This window comes from Ranitomeya variabilis, chromosome 4, assembly GCF_051348905.1.
Source record: "Ranitomeya variabilis isolate aRanVar5 chromosome 4, aRanVar5.hap1, whole genome shotgun sequence".
Taxonomy (NCBI): Eukaryota; Metazoa; Chordata; class Amphibia; order Anura; family Dendrobatidae; genus Ranitomeya; species Ranitomeya variabilis.
This window is the reverse complement of record NC_135235.1, coordinates 525250279-525268294: the sequence shown is the minus strand read 5'-3', so window position 1 is coordinate 525268294 and position 18016 is coordinate 525250279. Positions and strand designations below refer to the sequence as shown.

General features: G+C 43.2%; 1 protein-coding gene across 17 annotated transcripts in view; it reads left to right on the top strand.

The window, feature by feature from the left end:
- SRCIN1 (SRC kinase signaling inhibitor 1) overlaps positions 1-18016 on the top strand; it is a 608732-nt gene that overhangs the window by 555795 nt on the left and 34921 nt on the right. For 12 of the 17 annotated variants that reach the window (XM_077252285.1, XM_077252277.1, XM_077252282.1 and 9 more), the window contains 8 exons: positions 3326-3501; positions 3651-3781; positions 7756-7903; positions 10888-11206; positions 12284-12524; positions 12626-12780; positions 13374-13526; positions 16875-17006. In XM_077252285.1, coding sequence (XP_077108400.1) covers positions 3326-3501; positions 3651-3781; positions 7756-7903; positions 10888-11206; positions 12284-12524; positions 12626-12780; positions 13374-13526; positions 16875-17006 — 1455 coding nt within the window. The remainder of the gene's footprint in view (positions 1-3325; positions 3502-3650; positions 3782-7755; positions 7904-10887; positions 11207-12283; positions 12525-12625; positions 12781-13373; positions 13527-16874; positions 17007-18016) is intronic. The other 5 variants (XM_077252278.1, XM_077252294.1, XM_077252286.1 and 2 more) reach the window with 3 other exon arrangements.

Genomic DNA, 18016 nt, shown 5'->3' with positions numbered 1-18016 from the left:
GCATGTTTGACCCTGTGCAGAGCCGCAGCGTCAAACACGCAGCGTCCAGATGTTAGAGCATAGTGGAGGGGATTTTATCAAATCCCGTCTCCACTATACGTGGTAACACGCACCCGGCGGCCCTGCGATTCCGGACATGCTGCGCGTCTTTTAAGATCGCAGCATGTCCTTGTACATTGCGGCGCCGCTGCGCCGCCGCAAGGTAAATCACAGGGCCCTATGTGTGGGGTGCGATGATGTCGGATGTGTGCAATGAACACATCCGGCATCATCGCGTCACAGAAGGGGGCGGGGCTTAGGGCTTAGCGGGTTTGCCGCTCCGTCCAAACCGCCGGCCATCCTGAAGGTGGAAACATACCCTTAGGCCAGTGACACATGAACGTAGATTCTCTCATCCAAAAGGGTCGGGTCAATTATGCTAATGACACTCCGATCAAACTCTGATTAGAGAAGTAGAGAAAGCCGAGCACCACTGGTGATTCATAGAGCCAATACCATCAGCTGATCAAAAATGCTGCAGACATAAACCCCTTAGGGTATGTGTCCACGTTCAGGATTGCATCAGGATTTGGTCAGGATTTTACGCAGGTAAAATCTGCACCTGAGGTCACTGGCAGGTCACCTGCGTTGTTCTTGCGTTGTTTCAGCATTGTAAGGACATGATGCGTTCTTAAAAGACGCGCCGCATGTCCGTTTCCGCGGGTCTGCCGCATGCGTCTTTTAATGCATAGTGGAGACGGGATTTCATGAAATCCCCTCCACTATGCTGTAACATCTGGACGCTGCGTGTTTGACGCTGCGGCTCTACGCAGCGTCAAACACGCAGCGTTTCCTGAACGTGGAAACATAGCCTTTTTTTTTCCTTTTAGGTGCACACAAGGGCAAAGTGCATAATCCAAATGAAATGAAAAGAGGTGGCACTCACCGGATTAAAGTCCAAATGTTATTGGTCCAAAAAATGTTTAAAACATCTCAGGCAGGTGGGGGGCTAGAAAGTGCAAAGACGACGTCCGTTTGGCGCTGCTTTGCGCTTCTGTGGGTTTCTACGGGCCTTCAGTTCAGAGACCCGTAGAAGCGCAACACAGCGCGAAACGGCCGCCGTCTTTGCACTTTCTAGCCCCCCACCTGCCTGAGATGTTTTAAACATTTTATGGACCAATAAAGTTTATTGGACTTTATTCCGGTGAGTGCCACCTCTTTTCATTTCATTTGGATTATAAATTCTGATTAGAGTTTGCTCAGTTTGAGCATAGACCCAATTCTCTCAGATGAGGAGAAGCTGAAGAATAAAACTTCTCCATGTTCTTCATTCTTTGAGTCTGCGGAAATTGGACTGCACTCTGACGTCATCTGAGTGTAGTCCGATGTTTTCCATGCCCCCATAGACTTGAATGCATGAGTGCCTTCTGATTTTAGAATGAAATCGCAGCACGCCGTGATTTTTTTTCACAGACAGATTCTGTCATCTGCACTGCCTCATCAAATAACATTGGTCCGCCGAGTGCTATCCGATATAAAATTGGATAGCACTCGCCCTATTTATATGCATGTGTGACCATGGCCTTAGTGTGTATTTCCATCTTCAAAGGGCAGGGGTATCGAAATAAAACTATGGCCGGTTCATCATTTGCGGGTTTTTTAAGTCACTTAAATGTTCCTTATTTTTGTATTTGTGACTTTTCAGGGCAAAAAGTCACAGGTTCCACTAAAATGTTAAAAATTTCAAGTGTACATAATATCACGCTTGATTAGTGTACATTTATGCAACAATGCTGCGACTTTTTAAGAGTTGCTATTGATGAGTCATTCAAGAACTTCTGAATACCCCAAAGTCTGCCCATACTAAAACACATGAAAAACAAAACAGAACTTTAAAAAAATGCCAAAAATGGTACTTGCAGCGCCCCAGAGTCCTGGTTGCTGCAGTAATGTCGCTCTTCCACCAGGGGGAGTGATATTACGTCTGATGGTACTAAAGGAGTTCATCTTTCCAGGTATCACAAAACAGACACTACACTTCACACTCCAGACCACCAGGGGGAGCCTTATTTCTATCTATTAGGGCACTCCTCACATAAGGGTAAAACTGGTGGGCTCGATAGAAAGTTAGAGAGAAGCTGACTGGGCTCGGCCCAGGCAACACCTGTCAGGCAGACAGGGGGAGAGGAGGAACATCTGAGCTGCAGACAGAGGGTCCCTGTCAGGGGTGGGATCCTGACAGAGGCCTAGCACGAGACAGAAAGACACGGAGCTGCGCCTGCCCCACGTGCGGCAGCATCCTAAGGAAGGACAAGAAAGGAATTGTGTTGCAGGGAGTGAGAAATGAAGTCACAGCACAAGGAGACAACACCAGAAGGAGTTCTGTCCTGTAAGAGGCTGCCTCCTTCTGAGGCGCGTAGCCGGTGGCCAGAACACCGAGGGAGTAATTGACTCTAAGCATTACTTCAAAGACCGGCAGGACAGTCAATTCCAAGTTGGCTGCCCGACCTTAAAACCTAAGAAGACACAGTGGCAAATTGTGGGGGTCGGGGCGTCTCTAGGGTCCCTACAAACAAGCCTCAGGCCATCAGTCATACGGGTTTGTCCTATCCATACCATCTGGGGGACAGAGAGGAAGAGATAACATCTAGAATATCTACGAAAGTTGTGAGGACTATCCCGTGGTGCTCAGCAGGGAGGTACTACAACACACAGGCGCTAGTAGGAAGGCTACTGATTTCCACCTGCAAAGGGAACTCTGGATGTGCCTTCGGACCAGCCGGACTCTGCCTGCCCTGTGATCTGTACTCTGGACTGTGGACTCTGAGGTCTTCAGTAAAAGGTAAAGAGACTGCAACCTTTGTGTCTTCGTTATTCATTGCGCCTTACATCGTCCACCATCACCATCTACACATCTGGGAAGCCCTGGGGACATACTTCACCTGTGAGAAGGTATACCATCTAGCTGCCATTCCATCACCCCAGCGGACCCCTAGCAGCGTCGGTCACCCTGACCGAGTACCACAGGTGGCGTCACGAACACCACACAAACTACACCTTTAATTGGACGCCCCTCAAAAGGGCCACGGACCGGGTCAGGCCACTGTGACATCCCCAGAACCGAGAGAGACCCGGTACTGAGTACCCCATTGCCCTCACGTGGGGGCGCTCCATACTAATGAAAAACTTGCAAAAAAAACATAAAATCTAGATACCAAAGGTGCAAATACAATAATAAGTTGGGGCCAATATATAAGATGCAAAGAAATTAAACTTTACATTTTACGTAGTGCAGAACATATTTCACCATTTGTACCATGTCTCTTTTTTTTCCTATGTACTTTAGCTGCAGAACCAGGAGACGGTGCGGAGCATGTTGAAACGCACAGAGACGGAGATCAGTGTGAGAGTGACTGACACAGTGCGGAAACATGAAGACCCCTTACAGCGGCAGAGAGCCATGGTGGAGGAAGAGAGGCTGAAGTATCTAAATGAGGAGGAGCTCATCACTCAGCAGCTCAAGTGAATATTTGTGTGTGAATAGTCCTTTGGCGGAATTATATAGTCGCGGCAATATGGACACATTGAGGCCTGGGAGTTGGATTGTGTAATGTATGCATGATTTATTTTTATGTATTTACTGTGATTATTATTTATTTTTCCTGCTACAGTGATTTAGAGAAATCAGTGGACAAGATTAAGAAAGATTTAGCGCACAACCACCGTCTGATATCAGTGCAGGAACTGGAGGAGAAGGCTGTAGTGCTCAAACAGCTTGGGGAGACCCTAACAGAGCTGAAAGGTAAGAAGGGTGAAATTCTATACATAAGACAGAAAACAAAAGTTAGGTCATATTCACACAGAGTTAGGCCTCTTTCACTTGTCAGTGTCTCCAGTACGTGTGGTGACAGTTTTCAGTAAAAAAAAACAGCATTGGGACCCCTCTATTCTTGATAGCCAACCTTGCAGAAGCTGGCAGCTGAGGGTTGCAGCCCCCAGCTGTGAGTTTTGTCTGGTTGGTTCAAGAAAATAGGGGGGAACCCACGTTGGGTTTTTCATTCATTTATTTTGTTAGATCACAGGTGATCATCCGCTCCTGCTGTCACTGTTATTAGCGGCAGCAGGTGTCAGATGATAGGGGTAAGAGTCCCAAAAGCCCCCCCTGCTGTCATGGTTCGGACTGTAAGATAACTTTCATCATTCTCCTCTGCTCACGCCGATCGCCGGCAGAGGAGGGGAGAATGATGAAAGCCGTCTTCAGCACCAGCCGCTGGGGAACTGCGCTTACTATAGCGCTTCTTCTCCGGCGGCCGTCCGTGTGGTACTGATGTGGCACACGGGTAGCACACGGTTGCCACATGTGTGCCGTATGTAGTACACACGTGGACATGGATATCTCCGGTACCGTTTTTTCCGGTACTGGAAATATCAGGACGTGTGAAACCGGCCTTATTAGAGGCATTCAAAACATTGAAGTTTACATGCAGAGAAGTCTTCAAGAACTACTCTTTGTGAAACTCAGTGTGAACACAGCCTTAATGTGTAATAGAATGGCATTTGGCTACACTTGCCTGTGTACTGTAGATACTGGGGCAGGCATATCATTGGTGCGGCCCGTGCAGCCATACAGGGGCCCACAAGATAAGAGGGCTCACTACCACCTCCAAAGCATGTGTGCTTGTGCATTATGATGACCTACTGGACTACAAAGATCCCATATATTGTTCTTGCACAGGGGCCCTCTTTTGTCTGTACCTGCTCCTGCGTTGTCTCTACCTGTAATAGAAAAATGACATCCAGTATCCTGTCAGGTGTAGAAGAGGAATAAAACAACTGAAACTTCTTGGATTCTGCTGACAGATCTCAGCAGACCTTTGCAAAAATGTAAAATTTCCCATAATCTTTAAATATATTGTCAGAACAATCCCATCTATAAAGGGGATGATCATAATAGAAAATGTATATTTCTACTGTTTCCTACAGAGTAAATTAGGTTCAGTTGAAGAATGTTAGTAAAACTTTGTCTAAAATATGCATTTATCCGTGGCAGGGACAAGTAATCCAAAAAGCATTTTTTTACATTTCAATAACATGTAAACCCTATTCACTAGAAATGTGGCCATGCATACTTGCACTGCACTAATGTCATGACCTTATTGTACAAGGCTGGCAAAGTATCATATCTTAATGATGTTCTGTCTTTTGCCCTAATTATGTTTTTTGTTTACTTGGAGTAAATGCTGCTGTTCTCCTGAATCTGGCATTGTTTTTCTTTTGATCCTGCGCCTCTTCAATTCTCAGATATGGCCATTTCTTCCTTCTTTTTGTCCAGCTAGGCATGGTCCTAATAAAAACTCCCATATGAAAAATTTAGGATCACTCCCATTTGACTAAAAAGACTAGCTTTATATAACTAGAAAGCCATATCTCGGGAGCAGAGAGACCCAGGAACAAAAGACAAACAATGTCAGATTCAGGAGAACCACAGCATTTACCAGAAACCATGAATTGACGCTCGAGGGATGTAATTTGCATATTCCCGGTGCATTCTGGGAAGAGTAAAGAATTGCCGTGAGTCTGAAAATATTTAGGTGTAGTTGGATCAAGTTGCTTGAAGGAATCTTTACAACACTTCAATAACAATTCATTTTGTTCAACATGGAAGAGATTATCCATATGGTGCGCTGCAGTGTGTGTTATATGCTTACAGACTAGCCAGAGGAAAAGATAAACTTTGCGTGCCAGAAATGCAAGCTTGTGACTCTGTTAGAGGAAAAGGCGCAAACTCTTCAGGAGAGAATAGCTACACTGAAGCTCATCAAAGAACATGAGGATTTCCTTGACAGAGCAGAAGAATATATTCAGAATGTTGCAAGAGAAGAACCTTTCAGTGTTCCTGCAGAAGCTAATGACAGAGTAGAAATAACTATTCAGAATTTTCGAAGAGAAGCACCTTTCAGTGTACCTGCAGAAGAAGAGAAATAGAAGCACGTGACCCAAAGAAGCAGGAAGATGAGGAGGCAATCAGCACCCATACCGCAGGAGAACTGCTACCATGCTCTCACGCAGGACAAGTATGAAGATGTACATCAGAAAAGTGCTTTGTCCACAAAGAACACTCCAGTAAGAAATTAGAAGCCTCTTGAAGGGAGAAAAAGATTCACTTTGGTGATGAAGAAAAGGAGTGTGGTGGTCATGGTGGATTCACAACTGAGAGGAACAGAAGACTCTATCTGCCAACCGGACATCACCTCATGAGAAGTGTGCTGCCTTCAAGGTGCCCAAATCAGAGATGTGTCTGATAAGGCAGCAAGACTCTTCAGTACTACAGGCGACCAACTATTCTACTAATGCACGTAGGAACAAATGACACAGCAAAAAAGTACCTGGAAACTGTTTGCAGAGACTTTGAAGACCTAGGCAAGAAAGTGATGAAACTAGGAGCACAGGTCAATTTCTCATCCAACCACCCAGTGGTCGGACATGGAACAAAGGAGATTGAACAGGATTCTAAAGGTGAATAACTGCTTGAAGAAGGAGCCACTGTGCGCTGAAAGCTTGCAAACATATTCTTTTCTGGTTAGCCAATAAAGGTATCACTCCTAGAATACTTTTGTCGTCATTGGGCAGAAAAGTATTCACATCGATTTTTCTGGCTAACACGGTACCACAATACAATTTGTTATTGTACATCATCCTAGGGTACTGAAAGATATAGCAGAGGAAATTGCAGAACCACTAGCCAAAATCTTTGAAAATTCCTGGAGAACAGGAGCAGTCCCAGAAGATTGAAGAAGGGCAAATTTTGTCCCTATATTCAAAAAAGGAAAGAAGATGGAACCAGGAAATTACAGGCCAGTGAGCCTTACTTCTCTACCAGAAAAGATCTTTGAAGAAATTATTAAACAGCATGTATGTAAGTTCTTGGATAAGAATACAGTATACAGAGCCAGCATGGGTTTGAAGCAAATATGTCATGCCAGACTAATCTAATTTCCTTCTATGATGGAAACACTGACTGGGCGGATCAGGGAAATGTGGTAGGTATAGTATATCTCAACTTCAGCAAAGCACTTGGTAAAGTATCTCATAGTTTGGGCAGCACGGTGGCACAGTGGTTAGCACTGCAGCCTTGCAGCGCTGGGGTCCTGGGTTCTAATCCCACCCAGGACAACATCTGCAAAGAGTTTGTATGTTCTCTCCGTGTTTGCATGGGTTTCCTCCGGGTACTCCGGTTTCCTCCCACATTCCAAAGACATACTGATAGGGAATCTAGATTGTGAGCCTCATCGGGGACAGTGATGATAATGTGTGCAAACTGTAAAGCGCTGCGGAATATAAAAATATAAAAATATGTAAAATAATATAATAATAATAAAATAATAATAAAAATATATCAAAATAAAGATTATAGTATTCTTATTGAAAAAATGACCAAGTATGGATTGACAAGGCTACGGTTAGGTGGACGCAATGACCCTGGAGGTTCCTTCCAACTCTAAGGCTGACCAAATACTGCTAGTGTGACGGCAGCCTTAGAGTTGGAAGGAACCTCCAGGGTCATTGCGTCCACCTAACCGTAGCCTTGTCAATCCATACTTGGTCATTTTTTTTAATCAATGACATATTTATGGCAGGTTACAGGTTCTCTTTAAACTTCATTCACTGTGACTTTGTTACAATTCTGACTGATAATTTTGTTACAGTTACTAATATCTGTGTACCAATCTGTTTTGGGAGTACCTGGTTTTGATTAGATCCTTCTTCAATCTGTAGCTCAGTTTCCCAGCCTGCAAAGTAAAATGCGAATAGTTCTGCGTGTGGAGGTGGAAGCAGTGAAGTTCCTGAAGGAAGAGCCACATCGTTTGGACGGGCTGCTAAAGAGGTGCAAGACGGTTACTGACACACTGGCTCAGATACGCAAGTGAGTAATCTCAAAAACATATGAAATATCAACCTTCCCACTGACCACAGGTGAAAAAAATGTTCTTACAGAAGATCTGGCACTGCTCTTAAAGGGTGTATTTTTGTAGATATTATATTTCCCACAAAATAACAGTTCTGCAGCAACTCTTCTTACAACTCTGCATTGTGCAGTTCCCCTGTTATTCCTCCTAGAAAATATTGACTAAATTTACAACAGGGTGCTTCCTTTCCTCCTTGTCAAAGGGGTGTGTCCCTGCTCGGTTTCCTAAAGGCCACACTGAATCGACATTGTCAATAGGGTCACAGCTCGAGGGGTAACATCCAGGTGTAATTTTATTAGTGTTCTACGAGAAGATGTTTCTGACCTGTTATTTCCTCTAGATTGCAATTACTACATTTCTTTTTTAATCAATCTTTTCATCGAATAGCAGCAATACTATTCTCCCTGTGTCCAAGCATAAAGCAACTCCGAGGACCTAAGCAGTTTGTTAAAAATGTGCCTTAGGCCGGCGTCACACTGGCGAGTTTTACGGACGTATGAGCGCAGAAAATACACCCGTAAAATACGCATAACACACGGCCCAATGATTCCCTATGTCTTAGCTCCTATCAGCCGTATTTTACTGATCCGTATTATACGGTCTTGTACGGCCGTACAAAATCGCAGCATGCTGCGTTTGTCACCGTATTGCGCAAAAAAAATCACCAATGAAAGTCTATGGGGGCGAGAAAAATACGGATTACACACGGACCAGCAGTGTGACTTGCGAGAAATACGCAGCGGTGTTAGAGAGAAAAGTCGGTAATTCAATTGCCGGCTTTTCATTTCTCCTTCCCAAACCCGACATGATATGAGACATGGTTTACATACAGTAAACCATCTCATATCCCTTTTTTTTTTTGCATATTCCACACTACTAATGTTAGTAGTGTGTATGTGCAAAATTTGGGCACTGTAGCTTGTAAAATAAAGGGTTAATTCGCGGAAAAAATTGGCGTGGGCTCCCGCGCAATTTTCTCCACCAGAGTGGGAAAGCCAGTGACTGAGGGCAGATATTAATAGCCTAGAGAGGGTCCATGGTTATTGGCCCCCCCCCCCCGGCTAAAAACATCTGCCCCCAGCCACCCCAGAAAAGGCACATCTGGAAGATGCGCCTATTCTGGCACTTGGCCACTCTCTTCCCATTCCCGTGTAGCGGTGGGATATGGGGTAATGAAGGGTTAATGTCACCTTGCTATTGTAAGGTGACATTAAGCCAGATTAATAATGGAGAGGTGTCAATTATGACACCTATCCATTATTAATCCAATAGTACTAAATGGTTAATAAAACACACACACATTATTGCAAAGTATTTTAATGAAATAAAGACACAGGTTGTTGTAATATTTTATTAGACTCTTAATCCACCTGAAGATCATCGTCCTGAAACAAAGTTAAAAAAACAAACAACAATATTCCATACCTTCCGTCGTTATGTCCCACGATGTAAATCCATCTGAAGGAATTAAATCATTTTACAGCCAGGAGCTGTGCTAATGCACTCGCTCCTGCCTGTAAAACCCCAGGTACTGAATGGAAAGCAGGGTGACCTGTAGTTACCTTGAGTTGGGGTGATGCGCCCTCTGCTGGATGTCCTTATGAACTGGAGCCTTGGAAAAGTTCCCACGCTCGAGTTCATATGAGGACATCCAGCAGAGGGCGCCTCAGTCACTGGCTTTACCACTCTGGCGGAGAAAATTGCGCGGGAGCCTACGCCAATTTTTTCCGCCATTTAACCCTTTATTTTAGCAGCTACAGCGGCCAAATTTTGCACATACACACTACTAACATTAGTAGTGTGGAATATGCAAAAAAATAAGGGATATGAGATGGTTTACTGTATGTAAACCATGTCTCATATCATGTCGGGTTTGCGAAGGAGAAAGAAAAAGCCGGCAATTGAATTTCTGGCTTTTCTGCTATATCGCACTGAAGTAAATCTAAATATATATATATATATATATATATATATATATATACTGTGTATATATATATATATATATATATATATATATATATGTGTCTCAATGACACACATATATATATATATATATATATATACTGTATATATGTTTTAACGAACATTTGAGGCCAAAAAGCCATTAGATGTCGGTTTTGCAAGCCTGCGAGAAAATCTCGCAGTACGGATGCCATACGGATTACATACGGAGGATGCCATGCGCAAAATACGCTGACACACTCTGCCTATGGAGGACATGCGGATCACTATTTTGGGAACATTTCTGCGTATTACGGCCGTAAAAAACGGACCGTATTTACATACGCTGAGTGTGACGCCGGCCTTAGAGGGAGCTGCATGAAATAAGGGGAGATAGCCCGATTCCAGTGACGTATACTGGGCTGCTTGGTGCTGTTTGGATAGAACCCGTTTTCTCTACTGTAGATATACCATTGGTCAGAATATTGAGCTCTGTATATGTATAACCCCTCCCATACCCCCTGATTGGCTGCTTCCTGTGTAAATGTGCATTGTCAGCAAGCTGCCAATCACTGGTGGGGGCGCGGTTACACAGGTTATCCTGATTGGCCTACATGTGAGACTTAGTCCTGCAGTGATAATCTCCTGCTGATAAACACTGATTGTATTGAAATTACAGAAAGCTGATGAGCAAGTGACATTAAGGAGTGCTGGATTTTTTGAATACGTAGATTTAAGACCCCATCTGAGCACCTCAGAATCCCAGGAGTACCATATTTCCAAGTGTATGCTACTTCCCCCTCACCACAAATTGCATGGCTTTGTGCGTAGAGTAGCATTGGGGAACTGATAATTTCATTATGACAATCTGCTAAAGGCAATTGGAGAATTTAGCCACTTCTTGTGAAAATGTATTTTGAAGGCAAAATCCTGTAGCTCACTCCATGTGCAAAGTTCCTTTAGGTTTTTTTCTAAGTGTCACTTTTTTCTATGGTTTAAGGTGTCCTCTTATGTTCTCCAGGCAAGTAGATGAAGGTGTTTGGAACACTCCAGTGAACTTTCATAATCCCTCTCCCAAGCAAATGGCAACTGATGGAGAGTTCTCTAAAAGCACAGATTTTGAGCTTCCCTGTAGCCCCCCAACAAACTTCTCACAGCTTAATGAATCTCAGACACCCAACTGGGAACCTGTCTGTCATAGTGATGCTGCTTCTCACACTAGTACCCCAACACGAGGGGAGATGGTGACCGTGAAGACTCAGACAGTCCCAGAGACACAGAACAAGAAGGTGGGAGCAGAGAAATCGATTTCTGTTGAGGTGCGTACCACTGATGACATGTACAAGGCCAGCTATGATTTTAGCGATCCAGTGAGTTGGGTACATGTGATGCAATGATCTATGTTAATATCTGAAATCTGCTCTCAAAATATTGTCATTCACCAATATTTATGATCTCTGTTGAAATAATGGGCCTAGATGTGATTCCACAAAGAATTAGAAGATCATCGATGGAAATGTACCCAACTCCGTATCTCAGTTTCTTATTTAGTGATTGATCTGCTGTTATAGGCCTTGAAAAGTGTATATACTATCATGATACAGGAAAGATATATATCTTGGTACCGTGTTAGCCAGTAGATAGAAAAATATTTAGAATTGAGAGTCCTCAGTGGTTGATATATTTTAATGGCTAACTGAAAAGATGGTAACAAATTGCAAGCTTTCGAGACTACTCAGGTCTCTTCATCAGGCATAGGCTAAAAGAAATTCTGGAGAATCACATATTTATGCACAACACATCACAGAAAAAAAAAGAAAAAAAAAACATGGATAAGCCAGGTGACATGAAGCAGAATTACCATGAGTGATAAACAGTTATGTCCATAAATATTGGACCAGGAATTAATGTGTCGGATGGATTTATGTCTTTTTACATCAACTAAGGAACTAAGGAATTTGCCCCTCAGACCATGTGGGGTCATCACAACAGAACCAGACCCCAATCAGAGGACAATAAATCATTCCTTATCTAAGAACTGGTCCAATATTTATGGACATAACTGCTTATCACTCATGGTAATTCTGCTTCATGTCACCTGTCTTATCCATGGGGTTTTTTTTTTTTCTGTGATGTGTCGTGCATAAATATTTTATCAAAATGGTGCATAAATATGTGATTCTTCAGAATTTCTTTCACTATGCCTGATGAAGAGACCTGTGTAGTCTTGAAAGCTTGCAATTTGTCACCTTCTTTTCAGTTAGCCATTAAAAGGTATCAGCCACTGAGGACTCTCAATTCTAAATATTTTTCTATACTATCATGTTCATCATTGTATTATGTTACCCATTATTACTTCTCCTGCTACGTGGGTGCTTCCCTTCTTCCTACATTAGGCAGCCGAGCGAGACTGGGAGGAGAAGCGAGCGGCACTGACGCAGTACAGTGCCAAAGACATTAACCGCCTACTGGAGGAGACCCAGGCCGAGCTCATGAAGGCTATTCCAGACTTGGATTTTGCAGCCAAGCATAAATCAAGTGGAAGTGCAGCATCTACCCCAGAGCACCGTGCCAACAAGCCACAGCAAGCACAAAAGCTTAGCACCAAATTAGATCCTAATGGGAGAAGAGGCTCTGGTAAGACACAGGAACACACATGTAGATGGTCAAAGTGATGTATAAAATTGACAAAGTGGTTTTGGTATTGATTCGTTATTTCCTGGCTTATTTACTTACAGATGAACTGACAGTCCCCAGATACAGGACTGAAAAGCCATCTAAGTCTCCTCCTCCACCACCACCTCGCCGCAGCTTTCCATCCTCACATGGGATCACCACAACTCGTACAGGGGAGGTAATTGTCACCAGCAAGAAGGATGCTGCATTCATCAAGGTGAGAAAAGCTATAGCAGAAGCTATGCAATACAGAATATGTTCAAACTGAAGAAGAATTGTCAGAAAAGTGTAATGGTAACCATAAGGCGAATTCTTGTCTTCACATTTATAGGGGATGTCCACTACTTAGCCATCCATTTTTGAATGGCCCCTGGGTGGTAAAAAACACCAATTGAATCAGCTTTTCCGTACTCAGCACTGTGTACCCCGCTGGTCCCCTGGCATTAACGTACTGTAGGGGCATCACATGTTTGGACAAAATGTAAAGACGGCAGCTGATCTGGATGTTGATGTTAGGAGACTGGTGGGTGATACCGTGCTGAGTACAAAAAAGCAGTGTTACTCCAGAAGGTGAGTATCCATTTTTTTTTTCCACCACACTGAGTTGTTAATCACTTATTTACCATAGGAAATCTAAAAGAAATAGTAAAAAAAGTTAATGTTTGATGATGGATGAAGCTGACATGTAAGATTCCTTCATGCTTCTGGTTACGAGTTCTCAGGATCACCGGTTTACATGTATTGTAAAAACAATGTTATAGCATTCTAAATTTGTACATTATCTAAAGATTATTTTCCGCCATATTCCAGAAGTCTGACTCTGAGGAACTGGAAAGCCAGAAACCTCAGGTAAAGCTTCGTCGCACTGTTTCTGAAGTGGTTCGCCCAGCATCCACCCCACCGATCATTGCCTCTGGTATCAAAGACGATGATGACGAAGATCGAATTATTGCAGAGCTAGAGGTGAGAATTGTGTGAACGATCATCCAGATTTCGTACTTTATACTCGCATGCACAATACTTGCTCTAAGGTTTTATTCTATATGTATATTACAGATAAATAGATTTTTGCTTCTCGTCTTTTCTTTTTGCTTTTGTTTTTTTAAATGTAATGTATTTTATTTGACCTGAAATTGACCACTAATCGCCCAATCCTGATTTATGTGGTGACCCCCTGATTGTATCTTGTCCCACTTGCTTCTAAGGCTACGTTCACATTTGCGGTCTGCGCCGCAGCGTCGGGCGCCGCAGCGTCGCCGCATGCGTCATGCACCCCTATATTTAACATGGGGGCGCATGGACATGCGTCGCACTTGCGTTTTGCGCCGCATGCGTCCCTGCGGCGCCCGCGTCCGGGCGCAGAGGACGCAGCAAGTTGCATTTTTGCTGCGTCCAAAATCAATGAAAAAAAGGACGCATGCGGCGCAAAACGCAGCGTTGTGCATGCGTTTTGCTGCGTTTTTGTTTGCGTTGTGCGTTGCGGCGCCGACGCTGCGGCGCACAACGCAAATGTGAACGTAGCCTTACTCCCTGTTCTCAGAATATAACAATTACCAAGGTTAGTCCCCAAATCCTTTTTCTTCTAAGAAATGACAACTCATTCAACAGGCTCCAGCTACGTCTTTAGGACTCTTTTGGTTGTCAGTTGTCAGACTGGCCCCTAACATTAGGTGAGGGCAATGCAGCTTCGGTATACAGAGATATGGTCGAATATTTTCTGATGGTTGTACGGTGGCTTGCAACTTTTTCTTCCCTAGGAAACATTGAAGTTGCAGTAATAATGTGATGTGGCGAGCACTCAGATTTTTTTTTTAAATTTGTAACACTCCGCTGAAAAGGAGAAAACATCCAAATAATTCTTAAATTCTTGTTTTTGGTGTAAGGTAATATTTTTAAGATGGTTAATTTTTTTTACTAACATTAAGGCCACGTTCCCATGATGAGCTTTTGGTTAATTTTTGACGCTGCAGATTTTCGGCACCATTTCTGCACCTATTGTGTAAATTACGACACTTGGGTTTTGTCATTGCATTTTTGAGTAATTTTTTTTCACCTTCTTTTTTTATTGCTTTTTTGACTTTTTTGATTCTTCTTGGTATGTCATGTTTTAAACAAAGCTGCTTTGTTTTTGATGCTTTCTGGTATTTGGCTTTGACAAAACTTTATTGATGCAGTCAAAAACTCATCAAGATCACAAAGCCTACAGTCAGCCCTGCAGATAATAGTAGACACCAGGCACAGCTGTGCAAACTGACCTTTTTTTTTTTTTTTTTTTTTAAACAAACTGCCCCAAGGGGAGAGGGGTTTTCCAAAACCATAAGACTTATTTAATTGTAATAGGCTCTCCTTCTATTATATTTACATATTTCTTTTTAATACCATTGAATGATGTGTTGTAGCCAGTATGAAAATTCATCTCTTTTGCAAAAAATGCAGTATGTGATTAGATGGCCATCAATGGAAGAGTAAGCACAGTTCTGGAAAATAACTGCAACCTGGGGGGAGGTTGGACGACCCCATTTGAAATTGCAGTCCCCCATTGATCTGTATGGCCATTATCTGTGATGGAACCACTGTGTAATGGCTTCTTTTCATTATTGAGGGTAGAATTCTAGTGAGCAAAATGGTATCAGTAAGGGTATGTGTCCACGTTCAGGAAACGCTGCGTGTTTGACGCTGCGTGGGGCCGCAGCGTCAAACACGCAGCGTCCAGATGTTCCAGCATAGTGCAGGGGATTTTTTTGAAATCCCGTGTCCACTATGTGTGGAAACACGCATCCGTCGGCCCTGCGACTCCGGACATGCTGCGCGTCTTTTAAGATCGCAGCATGTCCGTGTTCCTTGCGGCGATTGTACATATCCGGGATCATCGCACCCCTCGCATAGGGCCCTGTGTTATTCCTTGCGGCCACGCAGCGTCGCCGCAAGGAACACGGACATGCTGCGATCTGAAAAGACGCGCAGCATGTCCGGAGTCGCAGGGTCGCCGCGTGCGTGTTTCCACGCATAGTGGACACGGGATTTAAAAAAATCCCCTCCACTATGCTGGAACATCTGGACGCTGCGTGTTTGACGCTGCAGCCCCACGCAGCGTCAAACACGCAGCGTTTCCTGACCGTGGACACGTACCCTTAGATGGTAAAATAAATGCTTACTTGGTCTGTGCACTGATTAGTATTGTACCACTGTATTGTAAACGAGTAATGATTTTTGAGGCAGTGACACTCTATATGACCTGAGATTTTTATTAGGTGAACCTCACCTTTTATTTTTTTCCTTTATTGACAAAGTAGTACAATTAGTACACTACTTGCCTATAAAGTAATGCACAATCTGCTTGTGTCAAATCTGCAATATAAGATACATAATTAATATTAATTGACAACACCATTACTAACATCATATGTTTCTGTTTAATATTCACCATGTTCATACATCAGCAGAGTATATAGCTTTGTGTTTCCTCACACATGACTCTTTGTTCCTGACATTACTTAATCAGTTTGGGTTTTCAACAAAAACAGATATCTATTACCTCTGGGTAACCCTAGACGTTATTATCTGTATATCAGATAATGCATAGAAGTGTCAAGTATTTCTCAGAAGTTCTGCTCCTCATAAACAAATTGTGGGAAACTGAAGAGGAAATTTATGGCCAGGGTCATCTTACTGTGCTTCAAGTCACTCGCATGAGAGAATCGTATCACAGGTGCGGAGAAGATGGAGAACTGAATTTCTCCATCTTCTCCATTGTCTCTGTCCTCAGATGTCAGATTGCACTCCGATGACATCTGAGTGGAGTCTGATGTTTGAGATCTTATCATGAGATACCCCCGCAGCAGATATGCCCTGCCCCATAGTGTAACATTGGTCCGAGTGCCATCTGATAAAACATCGCATATCACTCTGCCATGTAATACGCTCGTGTGAACCAGCCGTTTGACAGAGGAACATGGTAGATCATAGTGGCAGGTTAAAAAATATTTCAATGAGGAGAGGAAGTTAAGTCATTGCCAAACCCAAACAAATGTAAAAGATCAGGCATGATGAGGTCCCCATGCACGAGTCGGGAGGCCCCCATACACATTAGACTGTCACCTGATCCTGACAAAATCGATAGGTTCGACAAAATTTTGTCTTGTGTATATCTAGGTAATACTTATGGTACAAGAGATCTGAAGAGTTCTTCTGCGTCTTGGTAGGAGAGGGGTCCATATAAATATATGCATATACACACTCTCATGTGTGTGAGTCAGCACAGTTTTGGTGTTTGGTTTCTGTCTCCCATCGTGCTGTATTTTGACTTCCCAGGTGTTTCAGAGAAGTTCTGGGTCCCTCTTAATACCTCAGTTCCATTCTGAGCTCTCAGCGGCATCCCATTCGGTGCCACGTCCAGCACATCTGTGGTCTAATGAGGCCACCATAGAACATGGAGGATGGAAGGTAACAGCTTGCGTTCTGGGCACCTTGGCCTGGTCTGCTGTGCACTTCTCACAGTCTAATCCTTCACTCTACCTTCTCTTTAAGTCTTTGTTAACCAACTAATGCCTCACCTCCTCTGTCCCTCACTCCACTGACAGTAACATATTCAGCCTACTAATGCAAGCCGAGCTGCCTGTCACTCATCCGCACATCTCCGGAGCAGGCACAGGGATCACGTTATCTGCATGTCTGTGGCTCCTTAATGGCAACTGGCATAACTGGTGACATCTGGCATGAACAAATTATTACAAAGTTACGTTGGTATCTGCGCTGCTATGTATTTTTTTACATGTTTGACTGAAAGTGTTATTGTATTGTTAATGATGAGGATCTGTGGTCAGTTGTTACATTGATAGATACTTCCGCAATTTAATATATTAGAAATCTGACTGTAGGGTATCCTGACACTGAAAATCAAGTAGAGGACTGCAGCGCTCATCAGGTGCAGTCAGGGGTACAGTGAACACAAATTACTTCAATGACTCATGGTCAATGTATTGATGATTGCTTTCTCAATTTTCAACATTTGGCCAAGAATTTCATGAAGACTTATTATAGCTTAAAAAGAACCAGTCACCAGGTCAAAAGTGGCCAGCGTTTGCTCTAACATTATTCTCGCTGCTCCTCTGAGTATTCACCTTTTTTTTCTTTTTTTTTTAAAATCCGCCATATGGTTACAGAGATATATGGGCCTTTTTATGTAGTTCTGTCTTTTATGATCTATTCCAAAGGGGAGTGGCTTACAGGGTAATTTTGCAAAGCAGCCTAAAGTCACTCCCCTAGGGAATCCTGTGAGCAACCACCCCCTTGTAAAGACCATTAAAATTAGACCTTAACAAAAAGGTCCATATCTCTGGCACTTTATGGTGGATGTGAAAAAAGAAAAAAAGCACCATACTCAGGGGAGAAGCAGGAAGAAACTAAGTGTAAAAACTGGCCAGTTTTGATCTGTTGACAGGTCCTCTTTAAAG